At 36.1% G+C, this 25,733-nt stretch overlaps 1 protein-coding gene across 1 annotated transcript in view; it reads left to right on the top strand.

Moving 5' to 3' along the window:
* Positions 1 to 15,494: 15,494 nt before the first annotated feature.
* The window catches only part of Smp_176010 (hypothetical protein), a gene marked incomplete at both ends in the record, with an annotated part of 28,312 nt that continues 18,073 nt past the window's right edge, over positions 15,495 to 25,733 (top strand). The window contains 7 exons of the mRNA XM_018792878.1: positions 15,495 to 15,542; positions 18,396 to 18,509; positions 19,628 to 19,822; positions 20,283 to 20,754; positions 21,424 to 21,769; positions 22,890 to 23,067; positions 24,322 to 24,611. Coding sequence (XP_018644031.1) covers positions 15,495 to 15,542; positions 18,396 to 18,509; positions 19,628 to 19,822; positions 20,283 to 20,754; positions 21,424 to 21,769; positions 22,890 to 23,067; positions 24,322 to 24,611 — 1,643 coding nt within the window. The remainder of the gene's footprint in view (positions 15,543 to 18,395; positions 18,510 to 19,627; positions 19,823 to 20,282; positions 20,755 to 21,423; positions 21,770 to 22,889; positions 23,068 to 24,321; positions 24,612 to 25,733) is intronic.

Below are 25,733 nucleotides of genomic sequence, written 5' to 3' on the forward strand. Positions count from 1 at the left end.
ATTTACCATTTTAAGAAAGTTTTTTTATTAAGTAAACAAATGGATGTAATTACATCTTTAAAAAATAAACATGTTGATATAAATTACTATTCATATAGACAGTAAATGATCCGGTTTTTTTTAATCTGAGGATAAAAATAAATTGATCCATTTTACAATGTTTACAAAAAAAAAGAAAAAAAAGGTAAATAAATATTGATATATTAGCCTAATGAAGAGAATAAACATACTTTTAGTAATAAGACAAAAAAAAGAAGATTGTTCTCAAATTACTAAGACTCAATGTTGACTTTTAAAAAAATCTTTTTTGTTTTATATTCTAAAATCTCACATCAATCATAAATAGATTGATTATTTATTGTATACTAACTAGTAAGTAATAAAGAAGTTAATAGGGTATGAAACTATAGATTATCGAATATAATCTGAATTAACTTAACACTGTTTTATTAGTAGTATAGTGTGAAATGGTTAAAATATTATATAATATTCTTAAATGAATGAATTCTAATAGTGTTGTATCCCGTAAGGAATTAAGGGTGGTAACTTTTGAAGATTATTTATGGACCAATATGACACACATATTTCCTATTGTATAATTGTTAAGTAACTTAACTATTCATATTCCTGTTCTTTTTATTATGAGACTTATTTTGACCCAAAGAGTATTATTATACCATTTACCGTTCTTGAGTTATCCCCAGTCTATTAATTACTGTTCCCCCTATTCACAGCCACATTTGGCTAAATCTTGTACAAATGTTATTCTCTATTTTATGGTACGATGTGGTCTGTTTGATTGGTATATAAACCCAGTATTTTTGAGAATAATGATTTATATTTCATAGGCTGTTATTGGTGTTCTGGACTTAACTTGCTGGGCTAGGCAAACAGCAGGACTGATAAAAACTCAAGACTGCTCATACGGCTTTTGTGTATCACTGGTCCGATCGATAATTCACTCCTCTCTCATTGGCGGGAATCATCACGTTCTTAAATCGACAGGGCACACACGCACATGATATAAGAAATAAATATCAAGAAGAAATCAGGATGAATATCAACTGTTAGTCGTTGGTTTATTGACGGAATTCATATTTCATTTATGATATTTGAAATTAGATGGGTTGGAAAATTAACAAATTGATGATATATATGATTTTAGTAATATATCCACTATTGTGATAACCAAAATACACCATAGATAGAAATTTCTATTAATGTACTGACTTCAACTGAATATATTTTAATAGTTGAAGTCATGAGTCAATTGAAGCTAGCCTACTATTAAAAACCTGGAAGCACTGGACAGCCATTTCATCCTATCCTTATCAGAGCGCATCCACGATCCCACTAGCGGGATTCGAACCCAGGACTTATTGGTCTTGCGTGCAAATGCCTAACCTCTAGATTACTGAGCCGGCATCCATCGGTGTTAATGTCTAACTTCAATTAATCCACGAAATTGAGCGATACGTTTACCATTGTCTTCAGTGAGTTACCATCTCACAACCGACCCGGTTGAACTCCACTGGTCACTTTTTCTCACTAGAACTTCAGGAAATACCTCTTGAAGCCAGTCACTAATGAACATGTACTGATTAATATCAGAAAGGGATATTTGTCGATATTATAGTAATTTAACGGTTGAGATCATGAGTTAGATGAAACTAGACCATATATTTTATAGAATAATTATCTAGTAACAAAGGGCAGTTATGTTAGTAAAATAAAATAGTTAACAAACTGCTTCTTTCAAAAAAATACGCTTAAATACCATCTAATAGCACTAAAATTTGTTTGTAATTACTAGTATAAATTACAAACATTTTGAGTTTCGTCGAAAGTATCTAACAGAATAGGGTGAGGAGTTGCTGATATTGAAAATGTTCGATCAGTTAAAAAGGCTTTGAAAAATCTGAGAGCAAAGATGATCGGTACTTACAGTTGCACTTGTAAAACTCAAATAAAATGAAGTAGTTAATGATGTAACTCAGTAGAAAAACAGCCAACTTATCACATACACTCTCATATTTTCATTTATGAGGCGCTTATTCTACAAGATAAGCTACATTAACAATGATATTTATTATTCTATAAAGTTTAGAAACATACAGCAAGAGTTTTATCGTATAATAATTACGGTATAATGAATTTTCTATTATGAGTGTTTACGTCATCGAGAATACATCAGTTTCTTAGACCATCAATGTGTTTTAAAACACAAAAATAATTCAGAGGTTACGAAACAAAAACTTCCACTACCTTCATCAAAAATAAACTAATAACCTTGCAATAAAGCGGGAACTCTAACTACCTTTTTCCTGAAAAATCTAGTAAAGCATTATTCTCAAAATCATTTGAAGTAATATCTCTATAATGACAAATAAAAGGGCTAAAGTAGATTACCGAACTCACGTTACAGTCAAAGTGGACAGTTTCAAACGATTGTTAACTATTTCCAACTATACAGGCATCGCTAACGAACTGAGTTAAACGTGAATCGTCTTTCTTTATTTGTAACTCATAGTGTATACCTTACCTAAGGGCTTCTGTTGTCGGAGGGCTTAATGAAGCTTCCTACCATTTTCGAAATCTCTAGAGAATTCACTGGATACTTTGTCATGAAATTAAACCAGTTACCACATTGACCAATACAACTAAATTCCCAGTATTCATCACTGTAGGTGTTATGATCCAATAAAATACGAAGTGTCAGTAGAGTTGGAGTACTGACACTGTTAGACATAGTTCAGGTATATCAAAATTTTATTGATAAGGAGCTTTTATGTTAGATGTTATTGGATTAAAAGTCATCCGGGGTACAACACCAACTAAAAGTGTGTTTTAATTACTTCAAGTTATTATCTAAGCTTTATAACATTAGACTTGTTGGAGATAATATCTAGTATCTTGGCTCTCTAGAATATTTGTTAACAGTTATTTTATGCTGGTTGTTAGCTAATACACTGTTGTAGTCTGTTCGAGTGTTCGTTTCGTCTCAGCGAATAGTGATGAATACTCTGTAGTATTTTATGTTTTCAGAATTGACTGATATCTTATAGAATCACTTAATGGTTTAGAAAAACAGTCTAAATTGGTATTTAGTAAGTCACTATGCTTTGAAAACATAGACCCTATCATCTCAGAGAGTCTGGATATGTTAATAACTGTCTATGAGATTGTAATGTTGAAAATATTTCTGAAGACGATTTTTATTCTGTCCATGTAGTTTTTTGGTGATAGCCACCAATAAACTTTTGGTACTGTAGGATTATTAGTTTCTGGTGGTGATGTTCAAATGAATTGCAAGTGTTGGTCGTCAGTTATATTATCGACAACGATAGTCTTTAACCAAACCTAGGTTTTTGAAAGCAGGGACAATAAACATTCTGAGGCAAGGTAAATTCATTCTATTTCGTGTGCCCTAAATCTTGCACACATTCACAGATTCTTATATATGAATAAATAAGATATTTTACGAATGAGATTTCGAGTATAACGTGTGTAAAGCCATTTAATTCACTTGTGATGACTGATTAATATTACTTTTCATATTCATGCAAGTGAGATTTATAGATGAATGGATTAATCGAGAGAGACAGCGACGTTATTGAGGATAAAGAATATGTAGGGCTTGTTACGAAAACTGTAAACAGGATAATAAAACTGATATTAATTACCTTGGAATAATAGTGCAGTGATCGTAATCATGGTGATTGTAATACTAATAATGATAATGGTAGTTGAAGAGGCTGTGAAAAGACAGGAGTATTTAGATTAATAAATTGGTAAAGAGTGTACTGAATAATTTCAAAATGACATTTCATTGCCATACCCATCAAGTAAGGATGGAAATATGACCAAGTTGAACGATGAAAATGTCAGCAGTGAGCAAATCACCATGGTAATACCAGGTGAACCTTAAGTTCTTTTCATACAAGCAAACTGATATTGAGACGACGAAGAGACACTGCAAACATCGGAAGGATTATTGGTAAGTAAGAAGGATCGGATGTAGATGTCACTGTACGAATTGGCAAAACAAGGAAAACATTCCTACTACTGACGAATATTTGAAACTAAAAATAACCATTATCCAAGACCTAATTGCGAGTTTTCAACAGCTACGTTAGTTTATATTCACTTTTCTCATATTCGTTTCATTCCACTCCTTTCTGTACATTACTAAATACTATTTATTTTTATTCAGTAATCTATCCCATTTCTCGTAACTTTTGAGTACTGACTGTGATGTATTTGCTGTCATTTAATATTATTGAGTGTTTACATTAGATAAACGTCATTTTGTAGTCTTGCTGAGTGATCTGCTCGTCTTTCATTCTGTTCTTCATTTTTTAGCTTCTCTCACATTTACTGCTCTGTCTGCTCCCCTAGTATTCAAGATACCTGTAGACTAGACGCAAACTTTTAGACTACCATCGTACTTTCGACACAGCCATCAGATATCACATGTGTTATGCCATACTATTATAAATAACAGAATATATTGACTCAGAAAGTATTCTTCTCTGACTGTACACGAAATTAGTAGACATTGTTAACGCTTCATGAACTGTGTTTTGTAATGTATTCCGTATAATTTTGTTATAATGGAACCGTCTTAAAGCAGAATTTCGCTTTTTGATTTTTTATATTTGACTAATCATTTGATTGTGCGTTTGAAGCTTTGAGAAGAACTGATGTTAACGATAAAACAAATCTACAGTATGGATGATGTAAAAACCCTTACATATCTGGACAGCATCATTGATGAACACGGTGGATCTAGTGCGGATGTAAAGGCGCAGATCGGCAAAACAAAAGCAGCATATTTACAACCGAACAACATCTGGAACTCAAAACAATTGTCAACCAACACCAAGATCAGAATTTTCAATATGAATGTCGAGACAGTTCTCTGTATGGAGTGGAAACTTGAAGAATTACGAAAGCCATCATTCAGAAGATACTAGTGTTTACTAACAGTTGTCCACGCAAAATACTTCGGATCCGTTGGCCAGACACTATCAGCAACATTCTGCTGTTGGAGAGAACAAACCAGATTTCAACATAGGAAGAAACCAGAAAAAAAACGCTGGAAGTGGATAGGACACACATTGAGGAAAGCAGCCAACTTCATCACTAGGCAAGTCCTCAAATAGAATCCTGAGGGCAGAGGAAAAGAGGGATACGAAAGGATACCTTGCCTCGAGAAATGGAGACAGGCATGAGAAAAATGCACAAAAATTAGATAGAACTAGAAAGGAAGGCCTATGACGGAGTGGGTTGGATAATGCTGGTAGGTAGTCTGTGATCCATTGGGGGCGACAGGCGTAGGTAAGTAAGTAAGTTATTCTACAGTACAGATATGAAAGTTGGATAGCTACATCAGCCAATGCGAAGTAGTACATGAGTATTTAAAAAGACGTCTACACGAGATACTACAAACTCACTGGCCAGAGATCGGTATCAATAACCTAATCTGGCAGAAAGAAGCCACCTTTCAGTAGGTGAGAAAATTAGAAAGAGACACCGAAGATAGGAAACTTTATGGGAATCAGTAAATATATCACAAGGCAAGCTGTAACTTTAGGTTTGGGCCAGACCAAATAACATATGGCTCCGGGAATCGAAGGTAGATACAAAACCAATAAATACAATTTGGGAACACCTGGGAAGGAGATTCTGTAAGGTCGCTGGTCGCCGGCTCAAGCCTCATAAGGAGTGGTAGAGTTAAATAAAAGCAAACCGAAGTTAGAAAGACGAATGGCTGCTCCTGCTGAATGACGTAAAAATTCGAAAATGTTTTGTATATTTTTACTGGAATGCAGCATTGGCGTTAATTGAGTGACTCGTATTGAGTTTTTTCCTAAGGAACTAATGTGGTATTTGGAGCCACTGGAAACCAAGTTCATTAATTTTGCTAATTCATTCCCTCATATGGATTTTTAAATCAAGCCGACCATGTGGGACTCATCTTTCCTCTAACTCTGTTATTTTACAACTTAGTTCGACTCCTATGGAAAAGATGTTCTCGAGCATTCATGTTTAATAAGCTAAAGATCAACTATTCAAAACCACTTTTCTGCTCATTTCTAGTGGCCTCAACAAATACCACAATACCATCTTAAATCCATAGAAACGCCTTAAACCGACCTATAAAACATGTCCTTTAACCTCTAGCTAGCATCTAGAATCTAGCATAAAGAAGTCAAATGATTTATATTGACTAGACGAAAAGGTTCGAAAATTGGCCTTAGTAGTTGTCGACATACAGATAACTAGGCAAGTAGATATTTGTTCCTAATGCAAGTCAGCTACTTAGTTTGACCAAATAAACCATTCTGTTTTGCGCACGTGGAAAAAGCTTTTGCAGGAAATATATTTGAATGAAGACGCGAAATTCCCTCAACTTTATGTGTACAAGTATAACTAAGCATATCTTTGTGCATATGAACTATACAAGTAAAATGAATTCATACAGTCAACACGTCACTATTGACTTCGAATTTTTTTTCAATACAATAAGAATTGCCAATAGATAAATTGTGATAACATCGAAATCGTTGTTACAAAAAAATATTAACATATACAGTCTTTCTGTTTCAGAAGAGTAAGGGATGATCGTATTATAGGAGGAATAGGCACTGAGCTAACAAAAGATACAAGTGTGGCATTTTATACAGACATGTTAAATGCACACGACTAAGTAATCACTTTAGAATACAGAATTTGACAGAACATGTGATTGTCAAATGCCTTACATCAATTCCATTGGTTAACTTGTTTTCGGTCGTATGATTGGTTCTAATGCTTTATATATGAATCCTTCCAACAAGCCGTTTTCTAGATGTCTGCTTATCTGCCATTTCATTGACATACCGGTTCATAAACATTAGAAACGCATTGACCAACTGACACTCCGAACAGTTTGGACTAATTTCAACAAAATCCGGATTAGACTAGTGTAATTCAATCCTTGATTTATTCTGCTATGATATGCTTTCTGAAAGTTCTACCATATGTATTTCTATTCTACTACAACTATTGACGACTGTAGTTCCTATGTCAATATAAATCCACTTCAGTAGCAAAAAAACCCAATTTTGCTATTTATCTAATACTGTCATTACTTGAGCCCTCTTGTATCCATTCCGTCCTGTCGTACTCTGATTTTATTCAGCGTTAACGTGTATGCAACCTAGTTCAACTGCCTAATTATGCATCCACAAACATTTGTACTAAATGTTTTATTTGACCCATCGTCATCGATTATTGAGTTTAAAGTGACTAAGGAAACAGGAAGATAACAGAAAAACTATGATCTGTCCTGTGCTGTTCCGTTATCATGGTTAGAAGTATTCGAATTGATTTCTTAACTGAGAATTCCCGAAACAGTGCAATTCAAGATGTGCAGTACTAGATGGACACAACTTTAGGTATTATAAGCTTCCAATCAATTACTGAGAAATCATCAGTTGGTTCAAACACTACTACCGACAAAGGTTAAATGGTAATCCGGATTTCCGTAGTCTATTATTTGTCTTTTCAGTAGGTCCGCCATGTGTCTGTCAAGTCATGAACTGAGTACAGGCTCTGTATGATCTAGAATGTACTCATTGGTATTAGAATTAGCAACGGATAATTGGAATGAATTCACCCATGTTCCTGTGAAATTTTAGGTTATCACTAGCTTGAGTATAACTATTAGCCTTATCAGTCTTCTTTAACAGACTTTTCGTAGATACCGAGAATTCAATTCCTCGATAGTACATAACATAAGCAGACTGAAAACGCTCCATCTTTGGACGAACGGCTTCTTATTTAATCTATTTCATTATTGTTCCTTTTGAGAACAACGTTGCGATTCTACACTGTAAGACTTTCTCTCCTCTTCTCTCCCGGTCTTTAAATTTTGCATCAGTAATAGAATTGATTGTTGTGATGAGGCTTTAACAGTGAATGATGCCGGAACCACTTCGGGCGCAACACGAGAGCGATTTAAATAGTGTTCGGGTTTCTTACACAAATGCTCTAAGCTTGCTCGACTAGAGATCGGAGCTAGGTGTACAGACAGACTCTACCAAGCGGGATGTAATCGAAGTCTCAGAAACTTGGTTGACGCAGTCCTTATACGGAAAGAAAGTTCATTTTGAAAGTTTAACGCCAGTAAAAGCCGACTGAACCCAGAATCTAAGAGGAAGAGTAGCTTGGTAGTGTGCGATATCTGTGCTGACAGATTCAAGTCATACGTATCAATAATTGAAACAGGAATCCATATTGACGGAAGAAAACGAAAAAGAGAAAGAGAGACAACAGCAGCCATAGTTACAGCAAGAATAAAGAACGATGAAGTTCGCAAGAGACATTTCAAGAAAGATATGCAAAAGGTGTATTGAATGTATTTTTTCATATTTTATAAGTGCTATGTACTATTTTGCATGATGCAATAAATTGGTTCACACTACCCAAGATTTTGTTCTTCCTAGCCCCATTCGTCAGAAATACTATCTCCTTTACTGTCATCGATAACACATTCCATGAACGTGGGACGCGCAAGTTAATTAGTTGAGGCTTGAAATGCAAGGTACAAGTGATGCTGAATGCTTTGGTCTACCGCAGCCCGAATCGTGAGTTGAGTGAAACCTTGCCAGACGATTTCAATACTTGGTCATTGAGTGGCCTGCGTTTAATCTTGTGGGACTCCAGTACACATGTAGAATTATGGTGGATGTTCGTTATTGATACTGCTATAATGACAGACCTTATCGTAAAATTGTATATTTGTCATGATGTGACTACCTAATCTATAAGATCTTATGTGACAGTCCCATTACTGGCTACCCTGACTCATCGTATCGTAAGAATCAGGAATATAACGCCTAGCGCTTTTAAAGAACACATTTGGGCTAAAGATAGAATTATATATTTAATGTCAGTAAGGACAAGTTATACAGAATGGCCACGCTTGCGATGCACAGCCACGCCATCCGATTGAATGAATGTTCCCGCTTTCACCATTCTTCACTTTCTATTGGTGTTATGTGTTGAAAGTAAATCTCCTCAGTAATTATATGTTCAGCTTCCAAAATCGTGAGATTACACACCGGTAGATTGGAAGAGTCTGAGAACTAAGTTGTCAGAAAGTTCTTTTGAATGAGAACTAATTGACGTGGCTATCACATATGCCCTGGTGCAAAATGTGAAGGAAGCAACTATGTACGACCCAGACTCTGAATCATCCTTACTAGATCTCTTAATGACCCATTATGTAGGAGACGTCATAAACTCCGACTATATGCCACCCCTAGGTAAAAGTGACCATGAAGTTCTGGTTTTCTAATTCCATATTGTAGTCAACAGCGACATGTCAACCCGAGCCAGGCCAAACGTCGCGAAAACAAGCATACAAGGAACTATACACTCAGCACCCTCAACAGATTGCACAATAGGACCAGAAACCCTATTGAAACGGGTTGGAATGTATTTAGAAATCTATGCATGAACGTTATTGTACAGCACATCCTTTGAACTACAACAAAGACTCCGAGAAACTCTTCACTGTGATGTAGTGAGGAGGTTCTCACGCTTCTCTGTAAGAGCAGAAGACTGTGGGAGAGATCTAGGTTACTGGGTACTGACGAAAAATTCTCTATATCGTGAAGCTCAAAACATTTGCACCTCGGTCCTTCACAATTCTATAAGGTTGTACGAAGGGAAATCAGTTAAGGAGTGTATAAAACACCCTAAACGCTCACGCTCGTACATAAACTGAAGGATTAAGAGAAGAGGAAATATTTTTGCATTATAGAGAGACAATAGTAGTGCATCATTAGTGGGACAAGATTGCGGTAAAGCTCAGGTATTCTCAAACTAATTTAGCAATGCGTATATCATTGAGATACTCTCGTCTTCAATTCATTTAACCCCAACATACGATCTGGACACTACGACCATTAAATAACTCTATATCTTTGGTCTGATAGATAAGCTTGACATAGATGGATCCATGAGGCTCGGCGTAATGCATTCAAGGTTACTAAAGCAGTTGACAAATTTTGTCAGAAATCCCTTAATTATGTGTTTTAATTTATCTGCAGCCTAGGATAGGTTACCAAAAGACTAGGAGAACGCTTTGAGAACAAGTCATTCATGCCTTACAAACATATTAGTAGCCTGTGAAAGTTCTTGCGTTCTAAAAGATCTAAAGTCGTCTATGTATGTAGCCTACATTGACCTCAGTATGGTTTTTGACAAAGTTCCTCACAACTGGCTGTTAACTAGGTTATGTGATATCGGGATTGGAGGTAATTCACTTAGTTGGGTGAAGGACTTCCTAGTTGGATGTCAATAAAATGCACGGGCGAACTCGGAATAGCCTACCTGGGAAAACGTTCTTTTCCTCAGGATTCAGTCTTGGGGCCAGTGTTCTTTTTCCTGCATATAAACGACCGTCCTAAATCCCTTTCATCATCGGTCCTCTTATATGCTGACAATGCCAAGAATGGAGAACGAGAAAAAAGTGAAGATGATAGTTTAGAGCTCCAAAATGACCCGGAGAAATTGTCTGAATGGTTTAGAATTTGGTAGTTGCCGATAAATGCTTTCAAGTGTATTATGATACATATTGGGCACCAAAGTTAAAATACATACATGGTGAATAACAGCGATCCACCTGCTGTCCAGGAACACATTAACTTGGTATTCATCGTTAGTCAAGGCTTGAAAACTAATGCACACTACCGTTTGATAGCTGCCAAAGGTTTTAGAACCATATGGTCAGTGCACAGATCCTTTAGCTGTGTTGATTTAAAGAACCTTTTCGATTTTGTATGCAGCATTCTTAAGTCCCAAACTTGAATACTGCTTACAAGCGGCTGGCTCCTGACTAGAAAGAGTCAGTGAACTGGTGGAAAAAGGTTCAAAGAATCACAGGTAAGCTGATCCTCAAAATCACAACGCTCAAGTGTGATGATAGGTTGGAAAGGTTAAATGTCCCCTCTGTCATGTAGAAGAGTCGGAGGTGACTTGATAATAGTTTTTAAGTCACTTATTGATAACTTTGCGCCTGGTATGTCCCCATTTTTCTAGTCTTTCTAAACAGAACCAAATTTTTTATTAGGCTGTATGCATCTTTTCCGACTAGTGCGTGTGAACGATCCATGGTTTTGTCACCTTCAACATCTTGTCAAGCCATACTCCAGATTTCAAACCTTTCCATATGATCATCGAAAGCTTCAGGATTTAGGTGTATATCTGAGTATCTAGTTACAAGCTATATCACGACTCCGATATGATGATTAAAAGTATTTAGAATGGATTTATTAACTAAGGGTTATTGAAATAGTGCAATTTAAGATAAGTAAAACTACATGGTCACAACTGAAGGTATTATATTTGGAATTCATGATAAGCGCCCAATCAAGTGCGAAGGAATCATCAGTTGGTACGGATACCAAAACTGAATACCTTAAATTGTGAATAAAATCTTTTGCGCTGTCGTTAAATCCCCATCATTTACTTTTCTTGAGATCTTTGTATATCCCGACCTTTTTCAGTTTTTTGGCAGACTCATAAATACCAAACGAAGCCCGTGGCACAAAGCAATATAACTCACGTTGTAAACCAAATAGTTTCAGAGTCATGTTTTTGAACTTCACGCAGCGTACAAATGAGCCTTTTGATACTCGATTTAAAAAATTTATCATGCTTATTTACTACTTATATCGAATATTAGTATTCTAGTATATTCTGACTACTTCAGTGCTTTTCAGACATAGGTAGCAATTTAAGAGGACTTTCCATTACGCACCAATCAAAAATCAAAAACAGTTTATTAGGTGCGTATGCGCTCTCTAGACGTAACTTGTAAATACCCGTAAAGTATCATTGACGTCTTTGAAAAATGTTGCACATTAAAACGACATGGTATACAGCAATAAAGTTTTCTAGTGGGTCTTCTGCATGCATCACCAGGCAAATCTTTGATTTTGAATTGTATACCTCTACATTGTTTATATGCATCAGAAGTGACCAGAATTATTCTGTATACTCCCTTTAATTCCCAGTTTTGTCCCGCGCCTTCTTCGAGTTTTTATTACGGTAAGGTAGGAACGACCTTTGGTGCAAAGTCATTGATCGTCTGGATCGATACCTTTTATTTTGGGCAGTTTCTGTTAGTCAGAAGCTAATTGAGCTGATAAATTATCCACATCTCACAGGAGAATTTACTCCAACCAACTGATCAAGTTGCTTATTACATTGTTTTAACGCTAATAACGGCAAAGTAGAAACAACACTTCATTTTTGGGTTACTGAATAATTGGTTATGTGGATCAATACCTGATTGTGCGATTGCAGTTAACTGCAACTAATTAGTATGATTCTGGTTAAGCAAAGAATTAACACTCATTACATCGGAGAGTTCACTCCAACACTGGTTCCAGTTATTTGATTGAGTTGCTTTTTTCTTTCTTGTTGCCCATTCTAAGCTGCCAAATTCTAGCTTCAGTTATCAGATTATCCTAATCGGACATAAGTGCTAATTGTCGGTAGCTTACACTGCTAGATATGAATTCACTTTGTGCTCAATAGGTCGTTGGGTTGTTTTTTCTCTTTTGCATTTTCCCACATTCACTCCCTACAAACTTACAATAGGCTAAACTCTACATTGTCTATAAATATGTCTGCTCTATGCTCCTTAAGGATTTTCCCAATTAATCAGGAACGGGGAAATAAAGGCGGACTTTGGGAAAACATAGGGGACATCGGCTAAGGAAATTCAGTGTTAATTCAAGCGACATCGCAACTAAAAATCCCTTTTCCTCTAAATATAGAGAAATAATAAGACATTTTTCTAAATGTCTCATGAGGCGAAACGTTTATAAATTCATACCTAAATGGTAGCCGAATTGCCTATTTTCCGCACAAATCTACAAATCGTCTACTTTCCGCCTGGCTTCATTCAAATGCCTACGCCAGCGATATATATATTCCGATTGTAGTCTGATTACCCCGGGATTTCGCCTTTACTTTCCCACGAAAATGAACATTGATGAGAATGCTAGTTAACTCATAGTATCAGATTTATTTTGATCATTAGTATTAAACAGAAATAACATGAAAATCATAATTCCTATGGCAGAGATACGTCTTCTTACTAATTGGAAAGTCTGTTGTCATCATTTGACATCTGAAAAGGAAATAGAACGCATCAGTCTATAAAGTACCGGTGTAGCAAACGAGTGACAAGGAAGACGTACATTACAAAATTGACTTATGAAAACTGCAAAGTAAGCACTTGTTTCAGCGTTTCACTAAACAGTACTCCGTTAGTTGCTGTCCTGGTTATCGTAGATTATTTTGAAATGTAAACAAATACAGTTATTGAGGGGTTTATTCTCCAATCATTAATTAGAAAATGAAGCCAAACTCATTGTTGCAAAAAATACGTCGGTTTATCTAGAAACGATAAAAGAAAAGTCCTAAGTTGAAGTTATCACTTACATTATCTTTTCTTGTTTGGCAACGCTTGTTCAGTTTGTTCCTTATATCATGTGTAAAAACTTGTTATCCTATCTAAAAATTGTTCAGCGTCTTTTCCACTCAGTTATGAGCACGTGAATTCTTATGTTCATATGCTTGTATATATATATATATGTCTGGTGCCCCCTTGTACCGACATTTATGTTTAAATAAATAAATAAAATGTTATAAGGTCGAAGTTTTTTGGATCACCCTTCCATAAACTCGCCTGCTGGCTGACAGGGTACTCTGAACCAATCGGTAAGAAACTAACACCCTGGAGTGCGAAGGATGGTTTTGAATTTGTACAAACGTTTGATAGCCTAAATGCTTCCGATAAACTCATGGTATCGTTTGATGTCTCATCACCCTTCACAAAAATTTTAACACATATCTGGTTGTAGGCAGCTAACGAGAAACCACGAAATATAATGAATTCATCTTGTTCTGCATCCATGTTTGTTCCGGCTTTATTTACATCTAAATTAACGGATTGGTTCAATTAGTTGTCTTTTCGCTGCAGTGTCTCTACTAATTATATGAAAGTTTAATTACGATGTTACTGTGTTTTCATCCATGTTTTCCAGTGTGCTTGCACCAATGATACCTCTCAATAAAAACACCTTAGCATCATCGAACTCTTCTACCATAAATCCAATAACTATCTCTGCAGCTCACCGGTATAGTGCAAAGCTTAGAATGTTACAACTGACCAGTTGTTCGTTACGTTGGCCTCCTTTAGTATACTGGCGTTATTTGTGTGTTCGCAATATATGCATTAATTACAATTCAAAATCTATGTCCTGGCTACTGCATGAGGTTGCTTCCGCGCATCCTCATTGACAGCGAATTGCTTAGTTTGGTGCCGACAAAAATGTAAAGATAATGGATTAAAATTAAAAAGCATCAATGTATTGCCACAAATATAAGGTTTCACTACCAAAATGTATGAAGTAATCGAATCACCTCTTCGTAGTTAGCCTCCCTTATAGGCATGCACTTACAAACAATGTCACTATCAGATATCCACATATGCTCATGACTAACGACTGAGCACAAACATGCCTATATCACTAAGTTGGAAGGGTTCAGGGAAGAGATATGAAGGGTCCGCATAAGGTCTAATCTTAGTTAATCCACTTTCTCTGACATCGTTTAACAGTCCTGATTGTCCTCGAACGATCACTAAATTATCGGGCCTAATTGATGTTAACCTAATATTTCAACTTGAAATAAACTTTTTCTTGAGTCACAAGGAACAATATCTTCGGTGGTAGACAGACAAACACTACGCTGGACAGCCTGCTCAGCTGTTTCGTTTCAGTTGTAAACTTAATAACTAGTACCGAAAATAGATGGAGTAAAAATGGTGGACTTTTTACAGATGATATTGTATAACCCTCCTCGTTTGTAAAAAGCGCATTTGAAGCAGTTGTTTCACTAATAATCATCTAATGTCGACTCAGCTAGTAATGCAACTTCACCCTAAGAACTTTTGTGTTCATCGTTTTGCATTTGACCCATCTAGGATATGATTTTGAAGAATAAGTGTTTTGATCGGCAGCTATGTCCACTCCCTCGTCTGTAGATCCGATTCATGGTCCGCTAAAATTGAGGTTTCAGAAAGTCGAAACATTTATTTTCTATTTTATGTAGACGGTATGGGTGGTTGCTATCCATTGATTTTCATTTAAGAAGTCTCAGATGTTCCTAACGTAAGCCGGTTATAAGATATAGTGTATTGCACATTAGCATCTCATAACCCTGTACTTCTGATGATGCATTTGATATTTTCTCGGGTCACGGTTCACGTTGTAGTGATGCAAGATTTTAATAGTGAAAAATGTCAGTCTCTGAAATAATTTTGCTAGCCATAAAACATCTTGATTTTCTTGCTCCTCTCATTTCAGGAAATATTGGTGATTCAGTTTAAATATTCAGTCAGATAGCTTTCTAAAAACCTAAAAATGCCACCTGAATCCAGGAAGCTCGATGAGAATACTCTCGCCAAGTTGGTAAGCAGTTTAGTATAGTTTATTATAGGTGATTTCCAACCATTTTATTATTGAACATTTAACGGCGTTTACATTTTTCTCATCAGTCATAAGGAGATTTTAATAGTCATAACTAAAGGAGTTAGGGACTACGGAATAGTGACTAGGGCAGTTAAAACAGTTTTTCAGGAGCTGGAAAAGATGGAAAGCATTCAGGAGCATTTTATGCTTCCAACAATCCCAATTGACCAACTTTAGTATGATCATGAATACAGTGGTCTTGGGTGCTGTTAGAAGTATGAGGGCGCCCACGCCGTGGAAGGGTTCTCATATAGGTACCTCAAAACGAAATTGGGTTGGGGGTGGTCTTAGTGACCTGAGAGCGTGACCGCAGTGAACATGAGACAACTGCTTGAGGCCAGTAGCACAATCTTTCTGTGGGTAGTTTTCGTGTCAGCTCCGTATTTGTCGGGACCTTGCTGCCGGAGACGGATAGCCGTGGAATAAGGCGATGTGTGCGTTTTTAGGGTTGACCTTTCCTAACCTCAACCTATTATGCTGGTTGTCTAAGGGAAACACCTTACTGCTGTCACACTTCTGTACAGTCAGCAGTACTATTTCACCCTCCAACCTTTGAGTTTGCTGCTTTTCGTCTTACCATTCTTCAACCGGCCTGCCCGGGATGGTAGGACCTTGAGGAACGATCGTTCAAGTCAGTATAGCCCGATTGATTCATCACTACAGGCAAACCCGACCACCATGTTAATGTAGCCCCCAAATGCCCTGGTACGGCCGAGAGTGGGGAGAGTCCGCTCTCCCTCTCGAGATGCTCTCACATGACCACGCGTATATAGCCTCTGCCAGAGAAGTCCTACTCACTGCCTTCTCGTGGCGGGGGTGTTGCTTACGAAATTGAGAGGACGAAAAGCGAATGTCCGGCGCTTTAACTGGGTTGATAAATACTGAGGATTCACCTAGGGGAGCTGAAAAACCTTGATTCCAAACCAGTGGTGCACATGGACTCCAGTATCCTGAGGGAACAAATGGCGTTGGTCACCGGATACCATGAGACCAGTATACTGCGCAGCAGTTCGTTCTGTTCTACTTTACGGCTGCGAAACGTGGCCATTAAGAGTAGAAGATACTCGTAAGTTACTAGTATTTGACCACAGATGCCTTAGAAATATTGCTCACATCTGCTGGGATCACCGGGTAAGTAATAGTGAGGTTCGACGCAGGGTATTAGGAAATGATGGTAAACCAATTGATGAGGTCATGAATCTTCATCGACTGAGATGGTTAGGCCATGTGTTACGTATGCCTGAACACCGATTATCACGACGCGCTACGCTGACTAGTGTAGGGGATGGTTGGAAGAGAGTTAGTGGCGGCCAAACCAAAACATGGCATCAGTGCTTGAAGTCACTAACTTCTAGTCTAAGCCATGTTGGCAGATGCAGACTACCTGGTTGGGGTCCGCGTGACTATCGTAACCAATGGTTGGAGACTCTAGGTGACATGGCTCAGAATCGATCACAATGGCGTAGGTGTATACACTCTTTATCTTCTCTTAAACCTTGAGATTAAAATTGCTTCATAACGTTTTTCCTTCCTATACTATATCCTTATATACAACCTTTCTTTATATACTACCACCACTAAATCAATTACTTCTATGAATCCGGTGTTGATCTTGTTGTGCTAACGAGGTATGGCAACTTGGACCGATGCATAAATGTGCGTGGTCTTACGTTGTAGCTGACTGACTGACTGAGACTGCATCTCCTCACGATACTCCACTGTCTTGTGGGTTAGACCTTTGGGTCAAAGGCTCGGGGTATGGCCCCCCTAAGAAAACCACCTGCTTCGGTCTGGGCACCTGGGCAGTATCATAACCCTCACACTTAAGTGAAATGACATTTTTTGTGTGGCGCATATATATCTGGTGCCCCCTTGTACTAATATTTATGTGTTGAAATAAATAAATAATAATGCAGAGGTTCAGCATCGTGTTCGGGCACAGTGACGATGATTCGATTGGTGTCACTACCTTGAAACATCGACTTAGGTGGCTTTGACATGTCCTACGAATGTTGTCCCAGAGAATTCCACATCTTGCATTATATGCCGACTCTGGGACTGATCACAAAAAGCAGAGAGGTTGTCAGTGTATGACATGGTGTGATGATGTGGAAAAAAACTGTACAGGACTGGCTTCTGTTGGCCCTTCACGACTCCCTGGCTGGGATCCTAGAGATGGTGCAGCGCAGTGGCTTGAGACGTTGTCGGAAATGGCTCAGAAGATAAGTCAGTATTATTGTTATTATGATAAGTCTTGCTGATTGAACGCTATGCTCGGATCCTAAGCTAGTCTCGTAACCCCCAAGCTAAATCTACACAGCGACTTAAACACGAGAGAAAAGGCGCAAAGTATGCGAGAAGCACTTTACTTCAAAGGTTCATTTATGTACAGAACATATAGGGTTTTTAAAGTATTTTAGAAGTCCTTGGGTTTTCCTGAAAATTCTGGAATGTTATTAAACATAACAGTGCAGTAGTCAGCCAATAATTAATGTAGTCTTATGGCCATGCGGTGATATTATCTGTGGTTGTCACTTATTATCTATGATTAGAATCTCTGAGATATCAGTTTACCGAAAATAATATTACCCTGTAGTAATATATACTATCAGTCACACCGTATGTTTAGAATTTCTTACAGCTTACCTATAATTATCCATAAATGCAAGATTTTGAGTTACAGAAACGTTTTATAACTTGAAATAGTACCTTCGGACATCTATTGCAAAAAACTCTCTTTTAAAGATTGTGAAAACCTTTCATCAATTATTTGACACCACTTTAAATTTATAGGAGTCAAGCAATTGGCAAGAGCGAAAAGAAGTTTTGGAGGTAATCAGTAACCAGTTAAAATGTTCTACCTTGTCCGATGCGATCTGTGGCCTTGTAACTAAAGCATTATGTCAAGTAAGAATTTTTCGTATCTCTTCATTAACTATTGTATAACTATCATTAGGCTAGTTTGAATCAATTTGGTATTGGTTTTATCCTAAAAATCGGTGGAGTTAAGCGTAATAACGATGTTAATTTAAATCAAATATTCAATTGTTGTATTCGATCTAAGCGGACAACTTTTGACTCACTATTATTCACCGTAACAAAAAAATTATTTTAAGTGTCTGAATGTCTTCGTCATACTATGGTATCACTGTAAGCTTTGTGTCTACAGATTCATTACCACATCTGAAATCTGTAGTTGTCTAGATGATATGTGACTAGGGTTTGAATAACATCTTCAAACCCTAATCTTTCTTATTACTGCTTATACTTTTATTAGCTCTACCACCATGGGATTTGAATCGACAATTGTATCTCTGTGCTGATGTGGTATGGCAACTTGAACTGATATGTGTACGTACGAGGTTCTACGCTGTTGCTGACTGACTGACCATGTGACTAGTTTATATACTCTTATGTTTTGAACACGGCTTTTGACTTTCTCAAGAAGGTTACATTACACAAACAAATTAGCCAGGAACTTTTAATTTTGCATATGTTTCAAACAATTATCATAATAGCTAAGTAGTTGAGAAGACCACATCATGAGTGCACTTGACGTGATATTATTTGGAGACCAGAGGAGTCAAATCATATTACAAAATACTAGTTTCCGCAGAGCAGCTTGGAAGTCAGTCACTATTGCTTTTTGTATATGTAAATAAAGGATACACAAAATACTGCCTTCTGTGTATACATAATTTTTATGAGCTACTCATCTTTTGCGAACTAACGTTTTTTATTTAGCTTATTTATTAACATCATAAACTCAATCATTGTTTATTAGGTTGGGCACTTGACCCCAACATCACACGTTTAAATCTAACCCTACGGTTTGGCAAGCTATTTCTGATCGTTATCTTCTGATTAACAAATGTAATTTGCTGCCATCGTATTAGCCTGTTTTTTTGTATGTGTAATTAGGATTTAAAATACTAATTTATTTGTAGTTTACTATAATCTGCTTAGATATGTTTCTTGATGCTCGAATGCTTTTATGATATTTCCCCTCTCTCTTATCTCTTTAGGTAATTACATCTGATAAACATTCAATGTTGGTAATTCGTGCAGCTGGTGTCTTATCTGAATTAGCTCAATCAATGAATAATGGCTTTACTGTTCACTCGGAACGTGCTTTAACTACTTGTTTATTAAAATTTAAGGACACTAAAGCCAGCTTGTCTCTAGCTTTACGTTCAGCCACAACTGCTATTGTGGATACAGTTAGTTTCTATTATATACTTTAAAGAAAGCTCATTTACATATATTCATGCTTTTAAGTGACATAATTTTCTTATTTGACATTAGTGTGTGTACTAGTTATGTCAAAAAAGAAGTTTGTTTAAAATAGTAACATGCTACGTATATTTGTGTACTTATCCCTACTTCATGACCTAAGTGATAGACAACAGTTACCAAACATTCAGTTTTTTGTGCAAGATCATGCTTGGAATAAATCCTTCTCATCCATAATAAAGACATCTCCAGTTATTTCTCTCAGTATCTATTAGTTCTATTGATTTTCTGTCTCTACTGATTCATGTTCTACTACTTTGTTCATTTCTAAAGTTCGTTTTGGTCTTATTTTTCTCACAGAAGTATCTGTAAGACATTTTCAAGGGATTGTATGTTGAACCGTGCTTTAAAACATGGTACGCATTAATATTTTTGTTTATCTTGTAGATGTCTTTTGATCTGGCTTTAGTGCAACTTCAAACTGCATTGAGTACTCCAGTGGCAAAAACGCAGGCTGAAGCTTTGCGTTTGCTTGCTCACATATTTTGTAAAAGTAATCTAAGGCGAGAAATTCAACTTTCACAACGCTTAAAAATTTCAAAACCTCTTTTATCTAATGTTGCTAAATTTTCTCAGCACAAAGCTCCAGAATGCCGTGAGGCGTGTTTTCAGGTGTTTGCTGCAAATCGCATTTTTTTAGACTTTACCAGTGAGCAATTCAGTGCCATTATTGATAACATGTTGGACGAATCACGACGACTCAGGGTCGACGCTGTTTTCTTGCAGTTAAATGAAGGTATATTACAAGACAATATAGCTCATGCAAATTCTGATCCAGCAAAGTTGATCACAAAATCTAAATCTAAGGATTCACGTGTTCAACAACAACTGGTCGACGATTTTGACTTCCCTGTTACTCGTAAGTAAATGTTTATATGAAGACTTATTGATTGTTTTGAATCTTCTGCTTATTTCACTACCATACTAGTCTGTAGTTTTCTTCAGTAAAGCTTATGACCTGATAGCTTAGAGGTTTGACGTTCGACCATTAATTTAGCGGTTCAGCTCTAACCAACCTACCCCGAGAACATGATGCAGTTCAAATTTCTCTACTCGTTGAAAAATGAACCTCATAGTAGCTACTTGGATGTTAGACGTCAAAAAATTGCTTTTTAGATGCAAAATCATCGTGTCATTTCTCTTAATTATCTTAAGTTACTTAAAAGTACTTTGGAATACGTGTTATAAATTTCCGATGTATGCACTCAATTTGTTATTTTAAACAATAGCGAGAAAATTAAATAGGTAAACATTGAAATGATTACAGGTTACTGGTGCGCAATATATGTTGTTTTGGGTAGAGATTATGATTTAAATAAGTAAAACTATATATACAGTTGTTTGCTATTGGAGTTCTGCGTACAGTTTTTAACTCATTTTGTAATCTTCCAGATATCTTTTTAGTGGTCTTTGGTAATGTACCACATAGGGTTTTAAATGAGCAGTAAACGTTGGAAAATTATAAATCAGGCATTTATAAGCAACAAAAAACAGTATCAGTCATTAATAAGTGTTTTTGAATTTTTAGCCATCAGGGCATCACCTGGTATTTCGAATAAACCTGTTAAAACTGGAAAACAGTTATTACATGAAGTTTTTAAAAACCCTATGCAAGGTCATATGTCATCTAGTACACCATTTTCAACAAACCAAAGGTCCACATTACATAACTTAAAACAAAATATTCAAATATCAGCTTCAAAATCGAGTGTGTCGAAAATCCCTTCTTCAGTACAACGTGAAGGATCAAAACAACCTCTTGGGAGGGGTAAAGTGAAAGCTGGAAATAAGAACGTTGCCAAGCCAAAAATTGAAAATTGTCAGCCTCAAGATTTGAATTTGTCTCCAGATCGTTTACGGAATAAGCTTTCCGAGTAAGTTTTGCTCATATCATATTAGTCTCTAGTAACAGTATGGCTTATGTTATTGGTAGAAAAATTGAATAACTTACAAACATAATGTATTCTGAAGTAATTAATTAAATTAGTAGTTTAGACTATTTTAAACCGAAATAAACAATATATTGCAAAGAAAACAAATGAATCAAATTGTTTTAATGTAAAGTTATTAGTGGTGATAGAAATCAGAAGTAAAACTTAATCAGTAAGTCATACGCAACGTAGAACTAGAGCCTGACATATGTGCATCTGTTCAAGTTTCTATATCACATTAGCACAACGAGATAAAGTTCTCAAGGCAAATCCCAGAAGTATATACTCACTTCTAAATATTAATATAACCGAATATATTGTTCGATGTATTTATACTCTTGGAATTACCAGTTGGTTTAGTTATTGATCGCTCTGTAAAAAAATATGAACTTATTTACAGATGTCCAACCGATCATGATAATAAGAAAAAGGTTGTGATACTATAATTTGTGAACGACCTTGAGAGTGTCTACCTACTTATTATGACTAAATGAGGGTTATAAAGCAATTGGAAGTATAAAGATTATGATCTACAGTTACTGGTTATGGTTAGGAATTAGACTTATGGTTTTTCATCACGAGCTGGCATCAGCTAAAACGTCAAAACTATTTGGCCAAATGGATGAATGAATTTCGCGCTAAAATCCAAGACCTATTATCCTAAATCTGGATTGGTTCGTCCACAAATTATAGTCTCGCCAAAAAAGTGTTTCTGTTTATTTGGAATTCGGAAATGGAGTTAATTACTCAACTTTACATTTTTGTAAGTTACTTATATTAGAGGAGTGTCAACATTAATCCGAATAAATCAATAGATACAGATCGTTCAAATAATTTGTTAGATTTATACTTGTAAAGTATTTTTTGTAGTTCACGTCATTAAAAATGTACTTGTGCTAATTCTGTTATCCAGAATTGACAAATAAAGCTTTATCATCAAAGCTTTAAGCTTAGAAATATCCCAAAGTCATTAAAATTTCTACCATTTTAATATTCGGGTATTTTTCCTAATTGAGCTATTTCCCATTAAGTGATTGTAAAATCTCTTCCCATTTATTTCTAGAACATATTTCAGCAATGTACCACTAGAACAATTAACTGATACTTCTTGGAAGATTCGTTTACAAATTGCTGAACGTATCAATGCCACTATTAACTCCAATCCACCAGAATATCCTGATATTCACTACTTACTTCAGTATATTCTACATTGTGGGACAGTGAAAGATAATAATTTTCGTGTAAGTTATTTGATAACTTTGTCTTGTTGAAAAAATTACTGAATACTCATAAATGGAACACTGAATTATGTGGTTATATAGTGCACCTTGTTATCGCCTTTTTGTCAAAGTCCTGTTCTACGAGATAGGTTGTTAACCCCATACCCGACCCTCCTCTTTTATGTGGGCTTAGGGCTGGCGCTAATCCCCAAAAGGCTTCAAACAGACCAAATCGCACTTAGTGGAAAAGCCCTTGAAGAGGTCGAAACTTTTATGTACCTAGACAGCATCACAAATAAACAAGGGGGGTCTTATTCCGATGTTAAGGCACGAGTTGGCAAAGCAAAGGTAGAATTCCTACAATTAAAAAACATCTGGAACTCAAAACTACTGTCAGCCAACACCAAAGTCAGAATCTTCAATACGAACGTCAGGACAGTTCTAATGAACAGGGCTGGAATTTAGAGAACTATTACAACCTTCATCAAAAAGGTGCAGGTATTTATAGACAATGGTCTACGCAAGATACTCAATGTCCATTAGCCAAATACGATCAGCAACAACCTACTGTGGGAGAGAACAAACCAGCTTCTATGTGAAGAGGGGATTAGGAAAAGACGATAGAAGTGGATAGGACATATATTGAGGAAACCATCGAACTGCATCACAAGGCAAGTGCTAACTTGGAATCCTGAAGGGAAAAAGGAAGGAGGAGGACCGAAACACACATTGGGTGGGGAAATGAAGGTAGACATCAAAAGAATCAGTGACATCTTTAAAAAATTGGAAAAGATTGCTCAGGACAGATTTGGTTGGAGAATGGTGGTGGACGGCCTATGCTTCTAAGCTATATACACAATTTTTTCACAATTAATCGCTCAGAATCGGTCCCATTCACTCTTTGTCTTCCTTTAGATCTTAAGTTTTAAAATTATTCTGCACTTTATATTTAACTAATTTATTTTTTTCGAATCATATTGTCTTCGCCTAATCTTTTTCACTACGGTTGATACTATTACTACTTCTACTAGTCTGGTATTTGTGTTGATAATTTAATCTTGGTGTGCTTATATGAAATGGCAACTTAAACTCGATGCATCTATGTACAAGTTTCTTCTTTGCTTATGATTAACTGACTGACCATCTATCATTAAAAGTTTTCCGATTGATTAAGAACCATTACTGCTTTTTTCCATAATTAGTTTTTCTGGAGACAGTAGAGTACTTTTGTTGTCTAACTATATAGGTTTAACCATCGTTTATTTTACGTTTCAGGTCCGTTGTGAAGTCCTAAATATCTTGTCGAAACTATTATCACAAAACAAATCTCAAAATTGGATTACTACGACTTTAATAGCATCTCTTTGTGATCAGTTATTTGCTACTATTGCAGATTCTAAATCTGGTCCTTTAGTTGAACAAACTCTTCGAGATGTAATAAATGTTATAGGTTTTCCAAAAACTGTTGAGTGCATTAATACAGGTTTAAAGAAACAAATTTCTCCTACAATTCATTCTTCACTGATAAAGTGGTTATCTTCGTCCATAAGATCGTTAGATTCCAAGTGAGTGAATACTTTTACCATTAAAAGTTTTTTAGCTGTTCACAAATAACTAGTTTTGTAGTTGATAAACATGTTCTGCTTCCAATGTCAATATACATCTGTTTTAAAGAGACTACACACTTTCTTCTAAAGCGTATATTACAGTCATTATTATTTATTTATTTAAACGCTTAAATATTGGTACAAAAGGGCACCAAAATATATATGCACCACACAAAGTAGTTATCATTCAATTTTTATTTGGTCTGTGATACTGTCCGGGTGCTCAGACCGAAACAGGTGGTTTTCCTGAGGGGCCACTTCCCGATTCTTCGACCCAGATGTTTAATCCACGAGGCAGTGGAGCAACTTTAGGAGATGGGGTACCATGGTAGCCGGTGACCAAGAATAGGTTCGTACAACATTTGTTCTCTCACTATCCTGGAGCTCATGTGCACCATTCTTTTGGAATCAGGGTTTTCTACCTCCTCTATGTTAGTTTTCCGTACAGTCTTTGATCTTCGTAATCTACTAAAACTGTTTGAGATCGTACCAAAAACATTTAATGTTCATTTTCTAATATATGTTGACTTTGTGATATTTTAATCTTAGTTCATCATATCTAGATTTTTTCAAATGCTTGAATTTCCCATTTAGTTTATCGTTATCGTTTAGCGTATTGTTTGCCACTTCAAAAGTATAAAAATTAAAACTGCATAAGTCAAGAGATCGTAAGCTCCTCCTAATATGTAAACATATAATTTTTTCAACGATCAACTTAGTTTAAGCTAAGATTTTTATAATACGTTGGTGATCTTTACTATTTGAGTTACAAATAAACTTGTTCGTCCTTCATTTTTTCTTTAGTTGTTCTGATATCTCGATAACAAGTCATGCGGTTGACTATCAGAACTCTTTTGTTTTGATGGGTTGTGTGATCCCTCACTGGATTGCATATTAGTCTAGCGACAAATTTGTGATAATTAGATTTTGGTTATGACATGACGACTCATTTATTTATTGTGTAATAGCAGCAGGACTTTTCCTATTTACTTAAAATGGTGAGATAACTAATTTATTTCTCATCACGGAAATTCTTTTGTAAATCAGTAACATTTAAATATCACATCATGGCTGCATATT

Source organism: Schistosoma mansoni, assembly GCF_000237925.1.
Source record: "Schistosoma mansoni, WGS project CABG00000000 data, chromosome 1 unplaced supercontig 0153, strain Puerto Rico, whole genome shotgun sequence".
NCBI lineage: Eukaryota > Metazoa > Platyhelminthes > Trematoda > Strigeidida > Schistosomatidae > Schistosoma > Schistosoma mansoni.